The following is a 21,340-nucleotide window of genomic DNA, read 5'->3' on the forward strand; positions in this document are numbered from 1 at the left end:
TCCATAAACTAATTACATATGCTTACTGTACCAAAACAAATAAGTAATAGCAAGGACAAAATCATCAATGTAGATTATAGTCTTACATTACAGCATACAAAATGATGGTTAAGAAACAGACTCGTATTCTGGAGAAGTATGACCTCAATAACATGCAATTAAAACCATGAAAGTATTTTCGTTTAAGGAATTCGTTGAGTTATTTCAGCTTATATACATGCAAAAGCTAAAGGGAGGCTGATACAGTGACTGACTTTCTGCAAGTTTTATTTTTTTATATACAGTTTATATGCAGGTGTGTGTTGTTGTATCCACATAGAGATATTTCATATATTTTAAAATTCTTAAAAAAAAAGCAGAAAACATGGTAAATGGAGAAGTGATTTACATCTCCCCCGAGGCCGAGCATAGACTTTATCGAAATGAAGGTAGGTTATCTTTAGGTCGGACATGTTTTATAACCTCTGCTGGATTTGGCCATTAAACCAGGATTAACACTCCTGCTCTTGTGAGAAGAACCATGGGATCTTTAATCATCCAGATTAGACTAAACCTTGTAACTACCAGGGAGATTTTCAAGGCTTTTCGCTGCAGAACTATACTTGCTCCCCAGTTCCTGAAAGTAAAAGTTGAAAAGTACCCGTGGAAAAAGAGACATTTCTTCCCCTACTTCCACCTCAGGGCCTAAGATGGGGTAGGGATGGTACTGATCTGTTTCGTGTGGCTTCTCTCCATTTGGCTCTGCATTGCAGTATCACAGTTCAGAGTGCTGATGTTGATTGTTATTTAGATGTTATGATTTGTTATCCCTATTAAGAGTTTGGTTTTTAGGATAGCTAGGTACTTATTGATGTAATGAAGGTTAGTTCTCTCTCTGTCTCTCTCTCTGAAGGTTTCTTTTATGTTGTGTGTGTATATATATTGGAAAGGATCATCTTCCTGGAAACACACACACAGATATATGTGGAAATGCTGTGGTGAGAATTTACTGAAAACAAAAACAGACAAACAAAAACCTAACCCATCTCTGGGTCCTCAAATATACACAAAATGAAATAAACTGACCAGGGACAGCTATGTCTGTTTACCCTGGAAAAAAAACAAGTTTGTTTTCTAAAAGCTACACTTTTTCTTTTCCCTCAGATTGTTCTCCCTTCTCTCTATTCCCTTTGTCTCCCCCAACTCCCCCCCCCCCCCACCATGCTTTTAAGTAATTCTCACCAAGTGCAATCGGTTATCCCATTAAACCTATCAGACATCAACCAATTACATCCTGAAGAGGCTCTACCAAGATGGCCGCCTTGACTTCATCCTCCTTTCACAAGATGGAGTGAACCTTCCTCAACCCCCAGGGTCCCTCTGGGAATATACACTCTATCACAATATATACTGTGGAACAAAATTGTTACGCTGTATTGTTCTTTCTTCTATTGTTTCTTTTCTTACTGCTAAAAATGAAACGCTGCAGCATTTGAGCTGAGCATTTCATATTCTTCTGATATTTCTCATCCCCTCAATCTGTTGACAGCATCCTGCAGAGAGCCTTTTCGAAAAGGGAAAATGTGGTAATTTGGGTTTTCGCGCAGTAGATCTGAGGGTACGGTAAGATAAAAACACGTATCCCTCAGGTTTCATGGGAGTTTTCAGCTTTCATCTCTAAGGAGAGAAAGTGAGGAAAACTCATCACCTCCAAGCACATCTGAAACACGTATTTTTCCCACAGTCGAAAGGAAGAGCGGCTGTGTGATATTTGAATAAACAATCTCATTCCTTTTCCATGGCCATGTGCAACACTTGTATTGTCAAGAGATGCCCTTTTACTCGATTCAGTTCTTGTGTTACTATTTTAAGTGTTATGAAAAAAACAATCGATCAATATTTCTTGTCCCTCACAAATATTGCTGATGGGGTTCTGTGGGTATGTGAGGCAGAAGCCAGTAACACATAGTACGGCGTTGAAAATACATACTGGATTAAGTTTAATATAAAACAGCAACCACTGCCAGTCAGAACTTTAAAAAAAAATGTATTTAGTAATAAATACAATATCTTGAGAGCAGTTTGGTTAAAAAGAAAACTTTTATCTGCATTTAAATACAAAATTAAGGATACATTTTATTTGGAATATATAAAAACATTATGAACTCATCCTGCCTTCAGGTGTAGCATTCTACAAATAAGTCTGCTACTACTGAAAGACAAGCACATAGCATGTTTGTTTATTTTCTTCAATTGGGAGATTTTATAATGAGAACACTACCTCAAAGTGTGCCTACTCTTAAAAAAAATGAAATGATTCAAACTTAAGCATTTCTTATTCTGTTTCACTGTGTCTTATTTCAAAGTAATAAAGCACAATGTCATTTATTGTTGACATCACACAAACTATAAATGGATCATTAATTGTAATGTGCTTAGTGATAGATTGGGTGTACAGTGACTGTATTAGGCCCCTTATGAAAAATATCAGGTGTTCACCTTCGGTAAACTAAAGTGTACTTATAGTGTACTTTAAAATGGGTAATTCTTCACCTCATGGCAATATAATTGTATAATGGCTGCAATAAAATGTCTAAATTATTTCTTCACAAAGAATATAGAAGTGTGAGAAACAATATTATACATAATATTATAATAAATTAATACACTGTGCCTTTCGATTAACCTTGCATAACACTCTTGATTTTAAGTGTTGAACTCAAAAGAGAATAATACATTTCCTTGTTGTGGTTTGATCCCAGAATTAATCCAGAGAATTTGCTTCAGCTACGTGGCTGGATAGTTTGCACCAGACATCTTAGTATCTTTGTGTAAGGAAGCATTTCTTAATTTTAGGTTTAAACATCTGTGCTCCTAATTTGTACTTGTGACAGATCCTCATTTAATTTGGAACACTTGCAATAAAGAATAGTTTGTTGCCTCTTCATGCCATGCAATAATCAAAAGCATAGTGCTGGTATTGGCATCGCTGTCACAGCTCGCTGAGTTGAAGAAGAGTTTGCCCTCATTTCCACAGGTAATGGTAGTTATTTATTTATTTTTGTAATTAGTCAGAATGTGAGAACATACAAAGTATGAGAACTGATTCCCTTGCAAGAGCTTCATTTTTATTATTATTATTATTATTATTATTATTATTATTATTATTATTATTATTATTATTATTATTATTATTAAATCTTCTTGTTCTAGTATCGGATTTTCTTATTCTCGTTTCTGCAGCTTTTTCTCTTACAGTTTTGAAGCAATCATCATGACACTTTACAGTTCTGTAGATACAGTTGGTGCGAGGTGTACTTGTACTTCTTGAATTCATCCATTGAACGAAACTGGAGTTGTACTGGATTGATGGATGTGTCACAGCATACGTCACAACATGCAACATAGCTACGCAAGTACGTCTCATGACAACACGATTGTGTTACTATCTCACAGAAAGGTATAAACATCTATGGGATACTGCAACAGTAAAAAGTGGGTTTACATCCAGCTCTGAAAAACAAATTGGATCAATAGAGATAATAACAGATATGTTAGTGTCCATTCTACTCTATAAGTTATGTATCTGTATCTCAGAAGCTCAGATAGCAGCCTGTAGTTTAGTAATAGTAGTGTACTTAGGCTACAATATATTAGTGTGTCAATCATTAGTGTATATCAGCCATTCATTAAAGTATTGTAGGGGGCAATGGCATGTTGTAGGGGACAGGGGGGCAGTCTTACGGGACAGTGAGCGTGTCTTATGAGAAAAGAGTGTAGTCATGTAACCGTAAGAAAAGTGTTGTCAAAGTCAAGCGCTTTCAAAGAAAAACGTCTTAACACACTGGTTATTACTATGTTATTATTTATTGAAAAACAGTCCCCAAAGCTTATTCATTTCACTTATGCACGGGTTACAACACCAGGGAGATGCATACATTTTTACTAAATTTCTGCTATGGGTGGGAGCAGGGAGATCACTTTGAACTGTAAACTGTCTCTTTCCTTTATGAAATATTCAGCGGTGTAAGAGCAAAGAATTACGCCAGCAATGCAAATTAACAGTAGGTGTTTTAATTTCTAAACAAAGTCTTCCCAGAGAAAGTGAGGTGAAAATGTGTAGGTAACAGATAAGCTCTGTTAAGACTCAACCCAACACGCCGCTTTATCATTAGCATGACAAACGTGTATCACCAACAAAGGAGAAAGAACATGCAGAGTCACAGCAGGTGAGCAGAAAATTGTACTGGTGTCGTTGCTGACATATCATTATCAACATCAAGGGAAAGCGGAGACGTAATTAAAATAGCTTAAAGTATCCCATATATCAGAAGGGCAAAGTAAATATTGTGTCAGGTTTTGTAAAAGATTTTAAAAAGTTTAAGTAAAAGTAAAAGAGACTGATTGTTCTGTTTTGAAACAAATTTAGAAAAAAGAACACATCCTGCTCCCAAAGACTTTTACAAAATAATAAAATACTCATGAATTTTACGAGTCTAAGACAATAACCTTAAACGTGCTGGCGGTGTGTTTTATCATACCTTAGTTGGTATTGAGGCTGTGGTATTATTTTAACCACTATTCAATTTTCTAGTCTCACAGTCTCAAGTTTTCCTATTTGTGGCCTAAAACATCCTTTACCTTGGATGACTTTTGGTCTTTGACAATGTTGTTCACAAGACGTGGTTTATATAAAGAAATATTCATGTGATGATGTTGTGAAATAGCCAAGCTACAATAGAAGCTGTTACTTACTATTAGCGGTGGTTAGGACTGTGGAGGGGAAGGTCATGGGTCCAGTCTCAGGTGGTGGCACAGCTGTAGTACCCTTGAGCAAGGTACTTTGCCGAGATTGCTCCAGTGAAAACACCAGCTGTATAAATGGGTAATTGTGTGTAAAAATAATGTGATATATTGTAACAATTGTACGTTGCTCTAGATAAGGGCATCTGCTAAGAATAAATATGATAAAATTATAATCTGTAATTTGATGAGATAAACACCCAAGATATTTCTTTCCAGTTGGATATTTTATTGAGCATCAATTGAGCATGTATTCCCTAAGTTTACATGTGAAATTCAGTTTATTGTACGGTTAGTCAAGAATTAGCCTACTGTTGCATACATGTTTCAGAGAGATGCTTTTCTCCCCCTACCCAGAAACACAATATCATGTTACCTAGCAACATCACTGGCCAGCTTCGGTGCCAGTTGAGGTTAAATGATCTGCTCCTGTTTTTCCATTGTATTCTTAAACTTGTGTATGTCTCTCTCTTTCTCCTTTCTTTTTTTAACGAGACTTGTTTGTCTTGGAAGCTGTCTTCCGCGCAAGTGAATCTAATGAACCGAGCGGATAATTCCTACCCTGCAGCGCTTTTGTTTTTCTGAGAACTCTGGATATTTTCCTCATCTGTGATCCAACAGCCCGCAGCTTTTCAGAGTACTTGTATTGGTTCCGGCATCAAAGCCATGCCACATACCATTATGGACTCTCAGCCCAAGGTGTCAGCTTCTGTGTGTCTGTATGTATTTGTATCTTGTCTGGACAGCCTATCTCCTTGATTAGAAATACTATCCTTGTGGCCATTGGAGATCTTGGACCGAAGCGTTTAGTGTCCTGCTGGGAAGAAATGTTAGTGCCGCTGGCAGTCGCTGGCAGTAACTCGGCGATCTGAACTGCTGAGCGCCCGGCCCATCAAGATACAGGGGAACGTGAGGCTGTAGGGTTTATAATTTCATTACTCTGTTATAATAGAGTATTTCCTAGTACAGCCATCGCTAGATCTCTGTAGTATCAGCCGCATTCAAATCAAGACTTTATAAATTTTTTATGTTTTTCAACTTTCTTTTGTAGATGTTTGAAATGAACGGTGACTGATTATCAATAGAGCTATGAATAAAGATAAAATAATGTATGTAATGATTTGACTGTTTAAGGCTTACAGAACACCCAATAGTTTTGATCAGAAGCGCATGACTTTGTACCTTTTGCTATAGTTATTCCTGAAAGTTCTCCAATGTCAATGTAATTATGTGCATATTTCGCAAACCTTTAAATCAAATTTTCAATGTTGAGCAAATCACCCATATTTTCTGTTGACTCAGCAAACCAAAGCTGGAATCAAGAAGGTGTTACATTAAGTCTCCTTACTGCACAGTAATGCAGGTTTTCTATTCCCACTGAACTATTTGAGAGGAACATTGCTCTCCGAAACCATGATCCGCATATTCATTTATTTTGAATATTTTTTCTGATTGACTGCTTTCTATAAATTATATATATAGACTTGGTTTAAGGCAGAAGTAGGGAATAGGCATTCAATTGCAAGCACTATTACTGTACTTCAGATATTTTTAACAGCAGTTAGATTAATTGTATTTAGCAAGGAAGAGCAGAGCACTCAGTCCATTGGTATTTCAAAGTGGATAACAAAGTTCAGTGAATGATAAAGTATGCTCTAAGTAGTGGAAACACATAATAAGGTTGACATTTTTTACATAATTTTAAAGAAGCTGTCACACGTCAATTGAATTACATTGTAAAGCTTTTTGCTAAATAAATATTAAATCAATTAGTGTCTTCAGTGTGGGCCTTTTACTTAACAATCTCCCAGTTGGTATTTTCCCCTCGTTATTTAATTTTTAATAACTGAAAAGGAACCATCAGAAATGGAAGTGCAATTAAGGAAATTAGAAGCCCTTCTCTTCCCTATTTAGCAAATAATTTATTTCACTATTAATAATTTAAAATTTGAGCATCTGAATAATTGCTATTTTAAGGAACTTATTATTATTTGTCTTATTTTTAATGAATTGATTTGAAGATACAGTGTGTAAGATAAATTATGTGGTATGAATACAAAGTATCACAGTGACCTCTAGCTTTCCCCACATTATTTAAAAATTGCTGATAATTAAAGGAGATCAACAGTGTGCTTTTATCAGATATAGACACTGATTTGGCAGAAGGCTTTATTGTATTTGATATGTGTGGAATAGTGACACTATATAATTAACACAGATGATCCCTGATATCAGGCATTGAGCATGGCTTCTAGCACAAACTCCCCATTATATTCACAGTTATATTTGACTGTATACCGTTATTTCCAAGCCTGCAGAACGGCTTCTCCTCTTTTACTGGCGGAGGAGATTGTGTTTTGGGAATTGGGATCAGGTTGAGGTTCCCCGCACTAATGAGCTTGGTGTTGAACAGTGACCACACTGAGCTGTTATAACTAGGCGCAGGGTTTGCCTCTGCCCTGTCATCAGAATATACTGGGGCAAGTTCAAGTTTTTAAATTAACTTCTGAACTACCAATGACATGCTTTCCATGCAATGTGCCAGCCTCTTCAGCCATCTCGTTTTAAGTGCTTTGCTTCCTCTTAATGGTAGCCTGTGCACAAAACACACTCCTGGGAGGATTGAGGCTGTGATTCAGACCAAACCCCAGTAGAACCAGACTTTTTTTTTTATGAGGTTGACTCAGTTACGATTTAAAACAGTAACAACAAAACAAAAAAGTAAAGAGCAGTGAAGGAGAAGCACATATGTGGACAATGAAAGACTTATTAATGTTACATGACATGTATTTGTCTGCAAATGTGAAATCCCAAATACATTTTGAAGTAAAGTAGAGGAGGAATATAGGACTTAAAATGAAACTGCCCAGCCATGAAGTCTATGCTTTTGTCAGCAAGTTGTGTAAATGACATCACTGGTTGCCATTGTCTTTAACCTTTTTCATTTAAAGAAAATAAAAAAGTCTTACAAAGAAGTGATGACAGAGAATAATTACATATAACTATAGTACAACATTTCAGTCATGTCCTGCACAACATTTGTAAGGGGATTTTCAGACTGTTTGATTAATTCTGTGTGTGTGTTGAATTTGAAGTAATTAATTACACCTTCCCTACTCAACACATAATTCTGGAATTCTTATGTACCAGGTGACTGCACATGCTTGATGTTAGGTTTGTTATAGCAAATGCCCTGATAATAAATGTACAATACATGAATTCACAGATCCCAATCTTCCCCCACAATAGTCATTAATGTGAAGTTCAAAGACGAACAAGGGAGAGCAAACATTATCGAAAAGAAAAGTCCTTACAGATATAGGGAGAGAGAAATGGAATTAGGTTGCCATCATTCCCAATCTTGAGCACAGTACGGCACCATTCCAGATACCAGGGAAGGTTAATTTTTATAACTAATATCAGCATGGGGCAGGATTGTGAAGGAAAATTATAACATTAAACATTAAAAAGTAGCTTTAAAAGCCAGGTACTAATTTGCCATTTCCCACAAATAGTGATAACACCGTCATTGGAAGGCATGCAACTGATATCTGAAGCTATGAATTATGTTTTGATTCCAAGCCAAAAGCCATACAATAACTGACGGTACTCGCCGGTTCCTAAGTCTCTGCAGAAGACAAGCGTGCTTTTAAACAGTTTAAAAGCGGCGTCTCTCCTTTCATAACATCCTTCTGAACGTCCTCTTTCCGAGGGAAGACGCTTGGCACACTGTCAATGTCACTTCTGTGGCGATGAAGAACTGAAGGCAACCCTGGTGTATAGGGCTCTGTCTTCATGTACATAAACCCTGTTTTGATGTGGCTGCCAAACTTTTAATGAAAAGCCAAGGTAGATAATAAAGCACAGGGTTTGTGAACAGCAACAATGCCAGGTCCTTGTGAAGTAATTATAAATTATGTGCACTGCTAATTGGTTTTCTTTCACTGAGATCTTAATGTGCAAGACAAATGTTATGTTCAATAGGCGTGAAGTACAAACACAAGCAATGATCTACATGTAAAGGATTAAGTGTCTGTTCCAGTGAAATCTGTATTGATCCACTGCCCCCCCCTCCACATTATACCTGTAGGCACTGGTGTAAAATGTATGTTTTTAAAAGTAATTATCTGTCCCATTCCTCTCTTACTTTAATTCTTGTTTGCGTTTCCCATGCAGCCATTGACGATACACTGCATAGGTGTTGTAAAGGATGGTGCTGTCCTTTTGAAAAATGCCAAGTTGAGACTTGGTTTGTTTAATATAGCTATGCCTAATATTACTTTTTTAAATTCCGCACTTATATATTTATGGAATAGAATAAGTTTTACTACAGCAGCTGTGCAAATGTAAATTCTAATGATTGAAGACGCAACCTGTCCCCCTCTGGGTAGTATTCTCGACTTGAAAGATAACCAACATTTTTAGCATTTAGGGGACAAGGGGGTGTTAGTATTATTATATTTTTTATGTGGATAAACTGTATATATATATATATATATATATATATATATATATATATATATATATATATATAAACAAACAGTACAATAAGAGTAGAATAAGGAATAGTCTATAATCATAATTTATCATAGGAAGGTAGTAACTCTCAATGATCTTCTATGTAACTAAGCAGCTATCAACCAGATGACTGGCGAGCAAGAAGAGGAAATGGCTTTTTATATGCTAAATGGGCTGTTCTTTTCATTGAGTAGGAGAAAGTACATTGCAATTTCAAAAACATCAATAATTAAGAGGAAACAAACAAATGGTAGTAAAGTTTATTTGGACAGAATATGACAGAATATTTATGAAGCAATAACGTATATTTCATATTGACAGTATATTCAAACATTTGTATTCATGTGAAAGAAAATGGAAGTCATAAATATTCTGTAGAGCAGATTTTTCATTTTATATTGGGATGTATTTCTTGTTATAGCATTTAGTAGCATTTTTTTTTTGCCTACAGTTTTCCGAGTCCTGCTGGTAAACTGGCTGCGTCGTTTCCTCATTATTCCATACTTTTGTGCAGACAGAACAATAAGGACTGGCCTCGACTTTATCATCCTGGACTCCACTTACAAGCTGTCTCCGTTTTCCTACTGTGTACAATGCCTTTTGGGCTGCCTTACTTAATGGGCAATTTTAGATCCACTGTTCCATTGTGACACTTGCTTCAGTACAGCAGGTAGAGGTGTTATTAATTGTATTTTCTTCTGAATTACAGAACTCAGACAAATTCCCTCACTGTAATAGGTCTGTCTGAAAAGAAGAAAATTGCAGTGAGCTTTATTGCTGCTCCGTGGGGCTACTAGTATTGTTTAAACCAGATGTATAAAATGATGGTTCTTCTCCTGCAGTAATATACAGAGTTACCATAGTGACACAAAACTAATTATTCACTCGCTGTATTCACCGGCTCCAAGCTTACAGTCTTTCACTTGACCTCTGCGGGGCTCCATACTACTAAGGGTATTGGAAATTAGGTGAATACACTTAAGTTGCCGTATCTTAAAGAATACCCACAGAGCATAATTTTACCCTGTAAGACATACAATTTTACAATTTGAAATAATTTGGAGGAATGGCTTTTTTTTCAGACAAAATTAAGAGAGGGAAAAAATGTGTGGGAACTACAGACAAAAGAAATCCATGAAAATGTGTCTCAGTTGTCAGACAGTGTTGCTCTTGTGTAATCTCTTGACAGCCCGACGTCACGGACACACAGTTAGAAAAATCATACGCCAATTGGTATTCCATTCACAGCACTTGTGTATAATGACCGAGGCTGCCCAACATATTTCATAGCTACAGTAAGTGCATTTTCACTTACATGGTCTAAATACTTTGGGCAGAATGATTGAGTGAAAATAAATGCCCTCTAGACTCTAGAAAGGGGCATTGCATTGTCACTCAAACATGGCTACCCAAACTGTTTTACTGTACCCAGTTGTATAGTATAGCTAAGAACTGCCAACAGGGGCCGTTTCTTTTCTATTCTTTAGTGACTACTGCTGTCAATCATAAACATCCACTTCTGTGGACATACATAGCCATCATATGGTTCTCTGTGTACATTTTAACGGGAGCTTTGGGGGCAGATTAGCCCTTTTGTTGATAATAAAGGCCTTGCTCCTCAAGGCTTTTAAAGAGTTGTATTCCCAGATTTAAGCTTTGTGCCGTTTGGATTTGAATACATTTAAACAGGGTTTATACAACTGTAGAATGATCAGCATGTGGTTATTGTTAATTTGGGATTTGTATATGATTATTGAGTTTGGTTTAATTATAATCATTGTATTGTATGGTCTGCAGAGATCTCTTCCCAGATTCAGGTGGGTAAAAAAAGACAATAATTTTTTTTACAATCACTATATTGGAAGCTGACCTCATCTGATCTCATTTCTTCTGTTATTGAAAAAACAGATTGCTTTACTCAAACTCTTTCTGTGTAGTAGACAATGAGTGCTTCATAAAAAAAAATCTATGTGGGAACACAACAAATAAAAAATAAAAAAATACTGACAATTCTTAAAAGGCAAAGAAACAATTGGGAGGAGAAATTAAACGTATTCACTCAAAAGGTAGAGCAGTACAGAGCCCTGCACCGGTTAGAGCAATGGACTTGTCAGTCAAAGTGTTGTTTCCTTGACTATGTGGAGAGGAAAGAGACTAATTTTCTGTCCATCCTGCTATGAATCGATTGACTGTGTTTGAAAAGGAGCAATTTAAATAGCAGTGCATTTGGTAGGAATAAATATAGAAAGCTGTTAACCCAGTATTGTGTCTTGCCTTCTCCTGGTTTGTTTCCTGTTGTCATATTGCCACACTGATGATGCCCCACCAAAAATACAAAATCAAACAAACCACAAAAACACAGCTGAAAAAGCTTTGCAGGGGATCGCAGACAAATGTTACAACCTTTTCAAAAGCACATGGTGTTGAAAAGAAGTCTGTAGTAATTCTTACCTTTCACCCCAAAGAAATCTCCGTAAAATTAATAATTTGTGATATTTCAGAAAACATTTATTGGAAGTAAAACCGATCAAAAGTTATTTCCTCTCAAAATTATAATACCAAATAGAAGGTTGCTAAAATGACAACATATCATTATTGTTATTAATAATATTAATCTCAAGAGACTGTATCCTTTTGCAGTTAATTGCTCAGCTATTAATTACAAGAGTGTTTTGTTTCCTTTGATTTCCCTATCTTCGGTGTTTGTGTTTCACCTTTCGTGGAGCGTAGCAGTGATTTAATTTTTCATAATTTTGTTTCAGCTTGTGAAATCCTGCCCCCTGTTTCATTGTATCTGCGCACATCAGTTGAATAGGACTAAAATGAATTTCCTTCAATATTGAGTCTAGTCATATTATGATCTCGTGCTGTTAACATCTCACCTACCTCCCTCTTCTGTCTATTATTCCCTTTTCAACAGTTGCTTCTAAACCTCCCTAGCAGATGTCATTGTACTAGCAATTGTATTTGTATGCTTCAGGTAGACGTTCACCAAGAGTGTGTGAAAAGAGGCAATTACACACAAAAATATACCTTTGACCTGTGCCACTTAATATCCTCACAGGTTTACTGCCGAATTGCTAATCTCAATGACATTATCCTTTTTTCACACACTGTCTTTAAATCAATATTGTACCCACTGTGCCTTTCATTAGCCGGTGCAGATAATACATAACTGATTTTAATTCCCTTCCTGTGCGTAGGCGTGAACATAGGGATCCGGAACAATAAGGAGGTGGGGGGGAGTGATAGTGACTTGAGTAGTTCTTTGAGTCTTACAGATGAAATCGTGCCCTAAATCCTTATGTAAGTGACATAAATGTAGTCTTGAGTTTTATGTTTTTTCAGAGTTTTTGTTGCTTAAGGGTCTACAAACAGTCAGGTCTTCCACAGATCAGCGTGGCCGTGTCAATAATTCATCCGTTTCTGTTTGCCCGTTTTAGTTCTGTACTAATCATGTTTCCAGTCATAGCCTGATGAATTAATTAATCTGGGATCAGGAGTGACACCCCTCACTAATTGAGGCTGCTTTTCTATATGAAGGCAAAAGGGTTAGATGCATAACTAGGTGCTCAGGGAACATTGTCATGTAAAAATAGTTCTTATAGATTTTTTTTCATGAATAATAATTTTAAAAAAAGTCTTACCTGTGTAGAAATGTTGAGCCCGTGGTACTGAAAACTTCCCAGCGTGCACTCTGTTTAAAATGAAATCATTAAGTGCGCTCTGCAGTAGCCACTGGATCAGCTGCGGAGTTTGCTTTGTGTCAAGATATTTTATATTAACTAATATTAGTGAAGGGCGTCTCAGTTATTGGATATAAGAATGTAATTACTGGGAACTAAAATAAGTGAAGGCATCAGTGAGATTGCGACAATGTTGGAGGGAGAGAGTGGTTTAAAGTAAAACCCACTGTAAATGTGCAGTCAGTGTGCATCATAGGTACTGATAAAATACAGCAATCCACATCTATACAATCATGCTTGGTAATCACAAACGTATATCTCACTACATGCCTTTTTTGTCATAACTACCATTCTTTCTGTATCTGTTAATTGTGGTCTGTACTCCACTTTGTAAAACACTGAAATGTTTTGGCAGCTTCCCTCCCAGAATCCCATTGCTTCTGAAGGGAAACTGTGCATACACTCTCACATTTTCTTTCCTCCCTTGCAGCCATATTAACATGCCGCACACAAGATCTGTTTTGTCCTGTAAGGGATAAGAGTTTCAGTCAGTAAAATGTGTGTGTGTGTTTGTGCTTGTGGGTATGTGTATCCTTGAAAGTTATTCCTGTAGGAATCATGTTTCCTCTAGAACACAGTCGAACGCACGTTGGGTAGAATGCAGAGGACTATAGACACAAGGAATGCTTTGTAAAACGTATGTTATATCACTCTGAAGCTTTTTGTAGACCTTGCTACTTTGATCTATGATAACGCAATTCAAAGTCTGTGAAAGACAGCTTTACAAAAATGTACTGTAAAAGTTGCCTATCACTTGGGAATGCATCATGACGTTATTAAAACACTCTACCCATAGTGAGTGTGAGATGAACGCACACACTGTGACTTAACGGCATGACAGTGAGGTGGCGTGGGGAGCTGAGATCACTGCAGTGCACGTCGTGGATCCCTTTTAGCTGATCGTGCTTTTTAAGTAAATGTCTCCGACGACTTTCCATATCTGTCATTGGCCTGAAATAGTCTGTGCGCAGCAGAAATGTCAGCAACTGGAGAATGCGGTATTAGAAGCAAGCAGAAACTATAGGCAGTTCATTTCAGGTTACAATTCATGTTGGGAAGAAAACAAGCTCTCTAATGGCAGAAATAATGTAATTTTCAGGACGAAAGGTTCCAGTATATAAAGCACAAGCCGTTTCTTATTACAACCTTTTTTGAAATTCCAGAAATGCTTTTTTGATGTTTGTTTCTTTTCAATATTGTGAAAAAAGGTTAATAATATGAATCAGATACATACATCAAATGTGTTAAACATACATTTTTACATATATACTTATGTACATTGCTGTTTATTCATTCATTATGTATATGTACTGAGGTAGCAGAACAGCATATCAAATACAATTACTGTAGATTATGGGTGGGGAATTAAAATAGTGGTGAATGCAGACATGATTCCAGGAAAATAATATTACTATTATCGGTTTCTTTTCACCCCCAAATTATTGTATCATATAGACCTGTCCGATATAATATATTTTCAGTTTTTGAGTTATAATATAGAAGGAAAGGCAATCTCCAGAGGACAATTTGCTATTAATATAATTCTTCTGGTGAAGAAAAATGAAGAAAAACATATATGTTCTTATAGTAAAGCAGAAACAAAATGTATTGCACCATCTGATTACCGAAGATGGGAGATTGGCCGATTGATGACATTCTCGAGGGATTAGTTATCACTTTAATCTCATTCACATTCAGCACCATAGACAGTGGCCGTTTTTTTCCATTAAGATATTGAAGTGACATCATCTTTTGCTTTTGATATTGGGCAGATGTGGTGGACACAATCCAGTCAGGCTTCCTTTAAAACCCATTTCTCAGGGAATAACGTGACAATCTTGGGGGCAGAGCAGAAGGTATTTGCATTGTAAACTAAAATCCACTCGAAAAAAAAACTCTTTCCTTGTGTTTTTTACTGTTCACGTCTGCCCCGTTTCTTTTCCGGAGCCGCGGTTGGCTCTTGATGGACAGCAGAGTACAGGACAACCCCCAGCAGAAAGCACACTCACATCTTGACATTAAAAGCATTATAATTTAAGTCTGAGTAATATAAATCCTCCTCCAGTGAGGTTGAGCCATAGCACTTATTTCAGGGGATTAGAAAACTGGCTACTCTACCATTATAGTTCAGTAACCTCTGAGAATAAAAATGTAACAAGCTGTTGAATTCCTCTGCAGCACATTTTCTGCTATGTTGTAGATGGGGCTCAAGTTGCCGAACTCAGCACACCTCAATGAACATCTTTCCTGACTGTTTCTCTGCTTGTCGCCCGTAGTGGCACACGTTCACGGTGGACATGCAATTGCAGATCCAATACCTCTCAGTAGTTAGCCCTCCCAGAGCTTGATGCAGAAGGAAGGACAGTGTTATCAGGAACTGGAAGGGAGATGAGATGATAGATACGGCACAATAAGAGATGAGGAAAAGATAATGCAGGCCGGGAGCTCGGTTTTTAACTCAATATGGGTACAGTTTGAGAAACACTGTTGAATGTTTGTCATGCGACTTATTGGGAGCTTATTACAGGCACATCACATCTGGTAACTAATAACCGATTTGAAAGTTGACAATAAACAAGCACAAGACATTTAAAGTCACCTCAGTTCACTGTGCCCTTGTTTCCTTTAGATTTGTCCTCATGCTCAGCCTTTGATTGGCTTCATTTTGCAGGGAGCTTTCCCCGCTCAATGACAGCTGCATGTCAGAGTAAGTTAGCCTTTAACTAGTTATTTTGAGGGCAAGGATGTCTCCTAGGATTGGACCACAGGGCAAAGAATGCAATTGTAAAGTAGATGACTCCTTGTTATAATAAACCACGATTAACATTTGTTTTTCTGACTGAGGAAGTGATATTAGTTTATGCTTTAGATGCAAGGTCAATTGTTCTCATATATAACTCAGTGTTAGTCCCCGAGTTATTTTAATTGGATTTAAATATACTAGATGTCTCTTTCCTGATGCTATTCATATTTCAAATACAGATAATAAATTATATATGTATAGTGTTTTATAATTGAAAACTGTGAATTATTGAGTACTGATACGCAGAGAAAATGATTTTTTATTATGTTTTTGTTTGCCACTTTTAGTTCTCTATTGTACATCCATGGAGGTGGGGGATTTCCAGCTCTCCGTGATTACAAGGCTATTGATTCCCCAGGAGCCTGCTCAATTTCTTATTGTACACTTTTTGCAAATGTCCTTGTAAAGCATTGACAGTTTTACAGCCGGTCTTTTCACTCTTTGGATCACAGTGAAGTTATAAAGATTTTAATGGCAAACTTTCCCTCCTGGTCTTAATTATTGTCATTTAAGTCTGAGTCGTGAAACGATACAGTTTATTAACAAGAAAATGCTGAGCAGGAGCCAAGTGGTTTTTAAATCAACAGGCCTGGGTGCTGTGGTGTGTTTTAAGATTCAATTAATTAACTGAGGCTGGAGATGATCATAAGGACAGAAGGGGGTGTGACTTAATTTCACTTTCCTCTGGATAACTTTGCAAGCACTTTCCTTGGTTTACTTTGCTGCACATTTAAACGGTAACAATAATTGGATTGATATACTGCAAATACTGTATTCGGACTCAGCTGTTCTGAAAGTCTCTCTCTCTCTCTCTCTCTCTCTCTCTCTCTCTCTATATATATATATATATATATATATATATATAGATATATATTTATTTTTAAAGGTGTTGCTCAGGTTATTCTGGTAAGGAAAATTAATACAGTACCTTAAACACTTTTTCAACATATTGATCTCGGCCTCTACTGTAGCTGCCTTCATTGCCTACTCCACAACTAAAGGTCAGAGCACACAAAGAACTGTTTCACACTGATAAATGTCTTGTCAAAACACAGAGCCAGTCTACTTTTTAACACTCATTTTCTAATCCCACTTATTAGCAGTGCCAGAAGCCAGTATACTTGTCTGATATGAGCTTGCTGGCTTTCTTAGAAACCTCCTTCATAGGAACATGCATAAAGGTATCAGCCTGAGGAGAACATTTGAGTAATGAGTTCCTGTCCTTCCCCAAGTTAATTAATTTGGCAGCGTTTGCAATTCATGTCTTCATAGCAACATGCTGCTTGTTCCCTATACTCACCATTGTCTGCGTTCACCTTCTACAATGAAGATCACTAATGAAGTGCTAATGAAAAAAGAAAAAAGAAAAGAAAGTTGAGAAAACATTGAGATAATACCACTAGGCAGCAAATTCAATTATCTGTTTAGAACTCAAATTAAATCCGTATTAAATATAAACATGAAATAAAAACCTCAAATCGCTTTTTGTTTCCAAATGGGAGCTGTGAATTATTCAGCTGCCAAGTACCTTGCCTTTCTGTGCACCAGTCAAAATCTGAGCAACGAACAGACAAGCTTATTTCTATTCCGAATATGGGAAGTGAAGTGTAAAAGGCAGCCCTTGACATATCGCTCTGTTCCCAGTTTCCCCGGCCACTTACTGCATTAGAGGCGAATGCTGCTTCCTGGGCTCAGTTTCCTGTCCAAAACCCCCAGGATATTCTTAGTGGTGTCAGGGCAGCATTTTAGCAAACTTAACAGAAAACAAGAAGAAGCCATTCAAGTGGTTCATAAACTCGCTCCATACGGTCTCGTTGTCCGAAACACGTATTCATGCTCTCTGTATTTGACCCTGCTTTGCAGATTGTTCGAAGCCCAGTCTGTCAAAGGGAGCGTCCTCCAGCTCGGCCCTCAACATGCCTCAGTCGTTCGGCTCGGTGATGGGCTTCTCTCTCTCTGAGGCCCTGCCTGCCGCCGGCCTGCCTCCCGTCTCACAGAACGCTTCAGAGAGAGGCCCCGTCTTTGTGTCGGAGGAGGCCGCCGCTTACCTGGGCTCCAGTCCCGATGTGCACAAGTGCTGGCCCATACGACCCACGCTGCGCAACGAGCTCGACACGTTCTCTGTCCACTTCTACATCTTCTTTGGACCCAACATCTCCATCCCTCCGGACCGAGCGGCAGTGTTTGCTATCAACTTGATGCCCGTGCTCGACAGCGGCGGGGTTTTGAACATGGAACTCAAGTTGAATGTGGTAAGTAGGAGTGATTGAAGGCACTGCATTATTACTCACATGTTTTCAAAGAAAAGATTGTATCATCTGCATTAAGCACTCTATTTGTCTTTGTTATATTACCCATCATATGAACTGAGTGTTTTGGCAGTCTCGTTTGTAATGGAGTCCTCTGCTGATAAAGTATAAAGATACTGCCTACAAACCTGCTAATGGGACATTTCCCCTCTAGCCAAAGCAAAACATCTACCATCTAAGCACCAGGTCGTGTGGTTGAACACAAGCCTGGGGAAGAAATCGCCAGCCTGTCTTAATATGTGGCTTGTGTTGACCCTGAAGTAATCTCATGTGTGCCCGTCTTGTCTGCCAAGGCGTTGCTGAGTGACGTGTGTGTGCCCCGGGTCAAGCTTTCTCTAAACGGTAGAGATATGTAACTGAGATCCACGCTAGCCTGAGAAGCCTGTGGTGTGGAAAAGATCATTTCTACACACCCACCACAAGCAAACAATCCCCTTTAGCAGTAGCATGGTGTGTCTATATAGCAGGCAGAACGTCATGAGTTTAAAACTTGGCAACTATGGGGGATATCCAGGCAATCAGATATTTGTTTAAAAATTATATGCAGTTCTAACTGACACACAAAAACAAATGGAGGACATGATTGAAGTTGGCAAATTAGTGCCATTCCATTCCATTATGTCCTGAAGCAGTGCATTATGGGATCTGCTGCAGTGAGCTGTTTTCTGTCAGTCGCCTTTTCTTTTCCAAATCGCTTGTTAGCACAGAGAACTAAAATCTTTCTGAAAACAATGACTGACATAATTGCTCAGAGCTCAGAATTGCTCGGTCCCCACTGTAAGCAAGTCCTTTAAGAAAATTATGTTGTTTTAAAGAGTGACACATAGTCTAATGTCGTCGAGTCTGTTCCAGAACGTTCCTGAAACGGGAACGCATTTACAACACATTCAGAAAGAGCCATTGTAGAAATACACATTGAGTGCCAGCTTAATGAATGCGACCTAATGCAATGTGACAATTATGCTTTTAGAATTGCGATTAAGGTGGTGCTCGAGCCATTGTAAAAACGTTTTATGACTGCAATCATTTGGGCCACTCATGCTCATATATTCACGTTTTCTAGAGCCATCTTCTGAAATGTGAGATTTTAGAAATTGGACTTTTAAATGATTAATATTCCATCTTCTCCCAAGCCGAGAGAAAAAAGGGGGTTTGATGTGTCTTTATTGCGTATAAAGCACACTGGGTTATGAGACCCACCAGTAAGTTAATTCTGCAGGATAGATATTGGTAGTGTTCTACTGTTAAATTAATAAAACTGTCAGAGGAAGGCCCAGTGGTGACTATTATTCACAGCCTAGGAGGTTTAATTTAGTGAATCTAAATGCCACAGCCTTTAATTCCACTGCTTTAAATCTCTAGCCTCTCAGGGAACTGAAGTCAATCTGATTTCTGTCTATTTATGTATGTATCTATCCATCTATCCATCTGTCCATCTAGCAATGCCATTATTTCTACTTATTTATTTGTCTGGATATCAACAATGCCCTCCTTTGAATACGACATGATTTTAGGGCTTTATCTGGTTCTTCCACTGAAATGCACTCATTCCAAGTGACACGTCCTTAAAGACCGTAAAATGAGGTCCAGTACAAATGTAGACATGGATTTTCTATTTCCAAGGAGTTAATCTGTGTGCTGGACAATAGAAAATTTAGAGTGTAAAAAAAAAAAGAAAATCTCTGGAGGCAAACTGATTCACGGATTAAGCATGTTTCTCACAGACTCTTTTTTTTCAATATGGTTCACACAGTCAGATTCGATACAGCAGAATGGCTGCTGTGGCTTCTCTAAGCATTCATCATTTATTCACCTCTGGAAGTGATTACATTCAAGCTGTACAATCTGCTTCATGTCTCTCCTCTCACAGAATTGTGCTTTTACTCAGAGGACAGAGACCTGAAATTGAAAATTGGAGCTATCTTCACAATGAATATTCAAGTAGTATATTTTGTAGGTGGTGATCTTATAAATATTATAATGCACATATTCAAAGGACAATAAAGAGACTGATTAAATACTTAATTTCAAAAGGGAAAACGGGCACAGGGGGGAGTTTTGCGAAAATAGGGTAGGCTGAATATTCATGTGTCAGGGAGGCAGGGTTGCAAGACAAATTGTCGAGATGCAGGAGATTGCTGAGTGGAAATGCAGCAGCTTTGTTGTTTTGCTTTCCTCTCACATTTGCACGACCAAAAGCAACGTGCAAACGCCTTCTGCTGCGACGGAAAGAAGGCAGTCATGTTATCTCATTATTTCACTTTGTTTGTGTTTGTGGGTTAGATTTGTCTTGCGTGTGGATGTGAAACACACCTGATATCTCGTGGAACAAAATTGTTTGCAATGGATCTGATAATGAACGTTAAATTAAGCACAGTGCACCTGCCCATTGATGATTGTGCATTTATTATACAGAAGCAAGAATGATAATCAAATAAGCCATGGGGATGGTATTGGCAAATCACAGGAATTAGGTTTTAATGTTAGCATCCCTGTCTTTCTATAATTTGTGAACATGATAAGTTGCCCTGTCCTGGGTAAGTGCATTTGCCAATAAATAAATCCCAATAATAATATCAGCAATAGTATTAGTACACAAATTATGTCAAACCAGTTTATTCCTAGATGGAATAGCACAATGTATTTCCCCTGCTGGAAATGACTTTTAAAAATCATCAGTAACTTTGGATAATCACCACATTTCAATAATTTCATATACATTTATTTTAACAAATCAGTATTTCTGAACAAATGTAGGTTTGCATTCATTTTCCCAGCACCGTACATACTGGCATATTAAAATATCCAAGGAAAATTTTATTAAAATATGACTCTGTATGACTTGGTTTCTAATTCAGTACAGGTACAATTTGAGAAACACTTTTGAGTGTCTCTGAATGTCTCTACAATTTTCTTATTTTTCTTTTGGATTGTCACATGCCATACAAAAAGGATGTTACAATGGAGAAATGCACGGTTTGGGCATTTTTCTTTTCTCTACTACATAAGGACTCTGTAGACCTACAAAAAAGATATGTTATTTATTTAAATTTAAATTTAAATTCCAAAATCACCAATTATTTATTGAGTTTCTCCCCTCTAAATTTGGAATTGCCAGTTGTGCTAATGCATCTTGGTTTGTTGCCATTACTCCCACCACCATCAAGTGGGGGGAGAGAGGA

The 21,340-nt window shown here is 37.5% G+C and overlaps 1 protein-coding gene across 1 annotated transcript in view; it reads left to right on the plus strand.

The window, feature by feature from the left end:
• The window catches only part of tmem8b (transmembrane protein 8B), a 111,594-nt gene that overhangs the window by 70,212 nt on the left and 20,042 nt on the right, over positions 1-21,340 (plus strand). The window contains exon 6 of the mRNA XM_066710590.1: positions 17,713-18,101. Within this exon, the coding sequence (XP_066566687.1) occupies positions 17,713-18,101 (389 nt within the window). The remainder of the gene's footprint in view (positions 1-17,712; positions 18,102-21,340) is intronic.

The sequence above is a fragment of the Amia ocellicauda genome, chromosome 8 (genome assembly GCF_036373705.1).
Source record: "Amia ocellicauda isolate fAmiCal2 chromosome 8, fAmiCal2.hap1, whole genome shotgun sequence".
In the NCBI taxonomy this organism is placed as follows: Eukaryota; Metazoa; Chordata; class Actinopteri; order Amiiformes; family Amiidae; genus Amia; species Amia ocellicauda.